Below are 6,277 nucleotides of genomic sequence, written 5' to 3'. Positions count from 1 at the left end.
ACCCTAGATTTCCTCTCCACTCACCCTCTCCTTATTCCCTGGCTCACTACCAAAGTTTCTGAGTACACGCATCAACAGAGGAATGTCACTCTAAACAGGTAGCCCTTACTCACATTGTTATCCGTGGAAGTTGCTGGTCCTAGCAGTCCTTTCCACTTCCCTCTAATTGCTTTTTGTCTTTGAAACGAGCTATAGCAAAGGAGTTGGGCTCACGCGTCACTTCACACCTACCCCAAGGGCGTAACGTTCGATTGTGGCCATTTTCGGGGAGCTCATCACATCCGTTAAGCTCAGTGAGTCCAAAAAGATCTCCCCATCGGTCATGACAAGGATCATCCTGTGAGCATCCTTGACCGAACTGCGGCTTTCATTGAAGATCGCATCTCTGCAGGAATGCAAACCCGGATGCGTTTTATGGAACACGCTACATGTGCACAGCTGTATGTCTGTCAAGGTCATCAACGGGCTGATGGTGGCTCCCTGAAATTCCAGCATGCGAGAAAGTTCCCACTGCACTAACACATGTGGAGGACACTAAGTCATTAGCAGATGGGTTTGTGCTCTTCAGGGACAGGATCACTCCATCCAGGGTAATAATGCCTAGCTCTTAAAACAGCGCTTCTCATCAAATGATCTCAGAGCGCGTTACAAAGCAGGTCAGTATCATTATAAACGAGGCATGGAGAGGAGACATGCCTTGCCTGAGGTCATCCATCAGAACAGTGACAGAGCCAGGAATAGAACGCAAGTCTCCTGAATCCCAGTCCTGTACTCTATCCACTAGGCCTTACTCCCTCCTCCCCCCACTAGGTCAAGGGGAACTCTGAATCTGAAGGCAGGTTCTAATGTTCTTAAGGCAGCTGGGAGGGAACCCCAGCTTTGCCCTTTAACCACCCCTCCAATGGAGGATACCTGGAACAGACCTGATGGATTCCAGGGGGAGTCACATCCAGACCCCCTCTGTCAGTGGGACCTTTGGGCCAGGGATGCATTATGAATGGAGGAAAGGGAGAGGCTCCAGGCTGTGAGAAGAAGACACAAGGCGGGATCAGAGGGTGTCTGCGGGGAGCAATTTAAGGAGAGATACGCCACGAGCATGAAGCAGAAGAAATCCCAGGGGGGCTCTAGAGTTCTCGAGGGCGTGTAACTCACAGCACGTGCTGCAGGGCAGATGCAGTCTTGGTCACAGAGCCCAGCCGCATTATGTTATGGACCTTGCAGAGAGCAGTAGACTTGTTGCTGCTTTCCTGCAGGTCAAATTCAGTTTGGATCTCTGCTCCGTACTGTACCACAGCAAACGTACCCTGGGAAAGGCAGAACCAGTGAGGCCAGGCAAGAGCCAAGGCAGCGATCCCCAGACCACTTTCTCCAAGTGCCAAGCTTGGCATTAAGTACAGTGGATGGGAAGTGTCTCCTCAGCTATTCTTGACTCTATATGGAGCACACAGTAGCTAGCATATGGATCTATTTCCCTCCCATTTTATCCCTCTGCTTTCATCACACCCTGTATTCTGGCAGCCCCTGCTTGGACAGTTCCACAGGTCGGAGAACAGCGTGCAATTTCTTTTGCTCAAGTGCTGCTATTTTTATCCATTTTATCCATCTGAACTTCTAATCTGGCCCAATCTTCCCTGGCCCTGTCGTCAGCCTCTCGACATTCCCAAGTACCATGTTCACTGTAATTAAATGTAATGGCTGAGATGTCTTTCTTTCTCTTGTAGTTTATTTTCCTCGGTTGTGCTTCAAAGTACCGTGGAAGTTTTGCGTGATAAGCCGTCTAAAGCACCTAGACTAACCCAAAAGCAAGAATGAAAACCCACCCCCATGCTGATCTAGTCGCTCCTCCAACCAGTCTCCACGCTCCAGTTCTCCTTGTCTCTGTGTGGTTTCACTCTTGCACTAAATCCCTCAGGAGAGACAGACTGATACAGACCCTCTGGATATTTCAAAATCCATCGTGTTAAAATTTAGTCAAACTTTTAGTTTGCCCTTTAACTAGCACCACGCATCTGAGGATCTGAGAGCACTTTAACATCAAGCAGCCGATCAGCACAACAACTCTGCAAGGTACAAAACCAGGGCAAAATACAAACCACACTGCTTCAGCATAGCTGTTCCACAATCAAATCGGAACAGGAGTGGGAGGGAGGGAGGGCAAGGAACACAGATTCCAGTAGCATAGTTTCTCATCGGGCTGGTAAAGTGCTCAGACAGCATGGAGGTAAGCATAGTATAAAAAGAATTACTCCATTTTACAGAAGGGGACACTGAGGCACAGATGGTCAGTGAACTGCTCAAACACTAAGTCAGGCAAGAGTTGAGGCTGGAATCCAGATCTCCTGACTCCCAGCCCTGTGCATAACCCAGAAGACTTTTCAGTATCCCTGGGAAATCACAGCCTATTCTGTCTATTGAAACATGACAAGACTCTGAGACGCCTGCCCAGGTCAGGAGGAAGAGCAGAGCACACACCTCTGGGCATTTCCTCCAGAATGACGTCATCATGTTGGAGATGAAACCCTTGGCTCTTTCAAAATCCTCAGGCTCGATGCTTCCTGATCCATCCAGAACAATGGCGATCTCTGTCCCTGAGTCTGCTAGGAGAGTTAAAAGTAGACATTTGAAAGGACAACAAGACAGAGCAGCATAAGCAAGAGGTCAGGAACCCCAACCTTCCCCAGCTTTGCAAATTGGGAACCACATAATTAGCAATAATGAAAAAGGGGAGAGGAACAGGAATTATTTCCCCAAAATCATATGCAACACCCGGGGCTCTGGAACCTGTGTCCAAAACGGCTGCATTTTCGCTCAGCTTCTGTTGAAGCGACTCCTGGTTCTGCAGCTTCATCAGTGCTAGCAACGATGGGAGCACCAATTTGGTGTAGCCGCTGATTTTACCAGCATGTCATCCAGCCACACTCAGAGTAGATCTAGTTGATATTGTATGGCGGTTTACACTTGGGAACTCCACCAGTACTACACCAATACTGAGAGACTTCGAGGAAAAGCTCAGTGACTAAATTACTACGATGATTACTACACATCACCACAAATCAGCCTTCATCTTCCCCCTTTTCCTACCCAGCTCACTCCCAACAGTGGGTTGAAAGTTATTTAGCTCCCATCTAACACACCTCTCCACCCTACTCCCCTGACTCATGAGACCACCTAGGCTAGCACATACCTTCGCATGCATGGCTGCTTCTTGAATTGTTGGAGGTGCTATCGACAGCTGTGCTGATGCCCAGGGCACTGTCTGCACCGATGAAGTTGTCAGTGTCCGTAACGTTGATTTTGTTGTTGTTGTTATTTTGGTCCCTGTTGTTAAATTTGGTCTCAACTACAGAACCAAAATAAAATAGTTTTTAGAAACACAAGTTTTTAACTAACAGGTTATGATGCAGATATATTTCTCTATCATAACCCACCCCCAGAGGGTCTCCCAAACCAGCATGCTAGGGGATAGATTTTTAAAGGTATTTAGATCCCTAAAGATTTAGATCAGTGGGAATTAGGTGCCTATGCACTTTTGAAAATACCACTAGATGCCTGCTGGAATCCTTAGACACCTAAATGCATTTAAAAATCTGTCCCTCAGTGCCTGATCATGCAGGATGCACAAGGCATGTAACAGAACATAAGTACACACAGTTATTCAAGAATGCCTAGGGCCAAATTCTACCCTGATGTCCCCCCGCACAACCCCAGTGAAATCCGCAGAGCCACATTTGTATAACAGATGGCAAAATTCAGCTCAAACTCTGGTTCTTAGATACTCCTAGCAGGCAATAGAAGCCACCTGGCTGGTGCTCAGAGGCATCTGGTGTCAGGGGAGCGGAGCTGGAATGGAACTGAAGTCATGGACAGCACAGAGGCAATTCCCATTGTCAAGGTCCCTCCCCACAGACAAGTTGCTCGCTTTGCTTCCATACTGATATTGCCAAGGTTAAGGAAAGCCTTCTCTTGGAAGTCTGCTGTGAGCTGGGTACAAATTCCATTCAACTCTTCTGTGATGCTAAGGGCCCGGTGCCACTTTTTCTGCAGGCAAGCCTGTGGGGGAAGGGAGGGCAACGCTGATAAGTAATGAGCAAACTGACCAAAGATGTGCAAAGAAACCAACTGGCAACACTTCAGAATCAATCAGGCCAGGGGACCAATAATCATGCCTGGGTTGTGTTGGACTTCAATGCTTAACCAAAGCAAAGGGTGAGGCTTCAATCCAGGACAGCCAGGAAGTGGTGTTAGATTTAAAACACACACAAGTCAACCGGGCTCCAGAGATAACAGCAGCACATCAGCCAAGTCCAAGTCTCTGCCCAGTTCAAACACCTTCTGCTTAGCCTCCTTTCCGCCTCCTCTCGGGAGGGATGGCATCTGCCAAGCACCGTTTCCCCTTGAAGACTCAAAGGTACAGCCCTCCCCACAACTGAAGAGAGGTCCTCAAACCTTGTCACCTGCATGGCAATGCAATAATGCTTGAGGCTAGAGGCCCACTGACTGCCAGGATGCCATCAGTACACAGCAGTATTAGTTCTGATTCTTTATATATTGCAGCAAATGGATACTGTACATTACAAACAGACATTCCAAGCCCTGAGGATCTGCCAATCTACTTACCAGGATCCATTCTGCGCTTCTGGCTATCACTATGCCACCATCCTGGATATTTTTTGACTTTTGAATATTTCCTAAATAGTGTTAAAAAAATAAAATAAATCAAGCAGAAAGGGGGGGAATTTAATTAAATGGAAATATGCCTCGTAGGTTTCCTAGCACCGGTCATCTCAACATTTCTCATCCTTGGGCAGACATGATACACTCAGACAAAGGCTGCTAATTCAGTGTGAGGGCTTTAGGAGTAGCCTATACAGTTAATCCATCTGTTAATATGCTAAGTTCAACTACTGTGGTGATGGGCACCATGGAAACACACCAAGTTTTCCCATGGATTCCAATGGGCTTTGAAGTAGGCTTCAAGTTAGACGGTCTCCAAACACTAAGATAAGCTTCCCCCCAAACCATGGCAGTGTGCATTTGGATTTCTTTTCCCATCAAAGCTGAGTGATGACCTAGAGATCCTTCATGCGTCAGGAAGTTCTCTCTGCCTCCTGCCCGAGTCTCTCTGTGATGGCACTTGCTAGCGTTTGCAACGTCCCCATCCCGTTCAAAACCAATTCAGAGCAACTACTGGGAAGACTGAGCCAGACTGTACCTCTCAGGCCAACTTCCTCGCAGTGGAGCCCATTGGAGGTAAGAGTACACTTATTCAGCCTACCGAGCTGCCTGCTTGGATTGTCCTCCACTGAGGAAGTAGCCAAAACCCTAAAGAAAATGGAGAAATAAGAAGGGCAGGGTGGGAATGAGGAAGCGGGGTCTGTTCTCATTGCAAAGTACAAGGGAGAAATCTATGTAACTATCAGCTCAAGCCAACCATGCTGGCTTCCCCTCTATGTTCCCATAGGTCACTGTTGTGTCTGACCCTTGGGTAGACTTAACTCATCATCGGGAGGGAGGGATAGCTCAGTGGTTTGAGCATTGGCCTGATAAACCCAGGGTTGTCAGTTCAATCCTTGAGGGGGCCATTTAGGGATCTGGGGCAAAAATTGGGGATTGATCCTGCTTTGAGCAGGGGATTGGACTAGATGACCTCCTGAGGTCTCTTCTAACCCTGATATTCTATGATTCTATGATCATCACAGCCAGACAGATATTTCGCAGTTCAATAAAGGAAGCGAAAGGTCTCTCACTTCCCCCCCACCACCTTAGCTTGGCAGCAGCTCTCGCAGCCCAGCTTTTAGTGCCTGGCGTTACAGCTTTTCCCATTACAATACCATGGGGTATGTGGACAGTGCCAACCAGCGGCTGGTCATATAAATAACCATCACTGTTCTCAATAGCTATTCGACAAGATGCAGTATGGTGCAAGACCCGACATTTCCCAGTTTAGGGAAGAGCCTGGGATTGCATTGCATATGGCAACATCTGCCAGGTTTATCCAATTTCTCTTGCAGACTCTTGGGTGGGGAGGGAAGGGGGAAGTCTTCCCACCATTCCCTCCCACCATCCTGTCATTGTCACCAGTGGGTCCCTTCCTGTGCTATTAACAAGAGATGGACAGGGAAGGCTTCCACCTTAATATGCTCCACCTTACCCTAGTCACCTGCACCTCCAGTCCAACCATTACCCACAGCAATGCCAGTTGCCTTAGCTGGCGGTATGGGGCAGGGAGACATCATTCATCTGATTCTCTACCCCCGCTGTGCTGAAGCAAGCAGCA

General features: G+C 48.0%; 1 protein-coding gene across 1 annotated transcript; it reads right to left on the bottom strand.

Annotated features, from left to right (window-relative positions):
• Positions 1-216: 216 nt before the first annotated feature.
• On the bottom strand, positions 217-6,072 carry ITGAE (integrin subunit alpha E). The gene is made up of 8 exons (XM_073316006.1): positions 6,062-6,072; positions 5,213-5,322; positions 4,618-4,688; positions 3,933-4,050; positions 3,185-3,340; positions 2,473-2,597; positions 1,153-1,304; positions 217-385 (listed from the first exon to the last, which is right to left on the bottom strand). Exons 1-8 carry the CDS (start codon positions 6,070-6,072, stop codon positions 217-219), a joined length of 912 nt encoding a protein of 303 aa, XP_073172107.1.
• Positions 6,073-6,277: the final 205 nt, after the last annotated feature.

The sequence above is a fragment of the Lepidochelys kempii genome, chromosome 17, assembly GCF_965140265.1.
Source record: "Lepidochelys kempii isolate rLepKem1 chromosome 17, rLepKem1.hap2, whole genome shotgun sequence".
Lineage (NCBI taxonomy): Eukaryota > Metazoa > Chordata > Testudines > Cheloniidae > Lepidochelys > Lepidochelys kempii.
The sequence above is the reverse complement of the archived record's forward strand: the minus strand, read 5'-3'. Positions and strand labels throughout refer to the sequence as shown.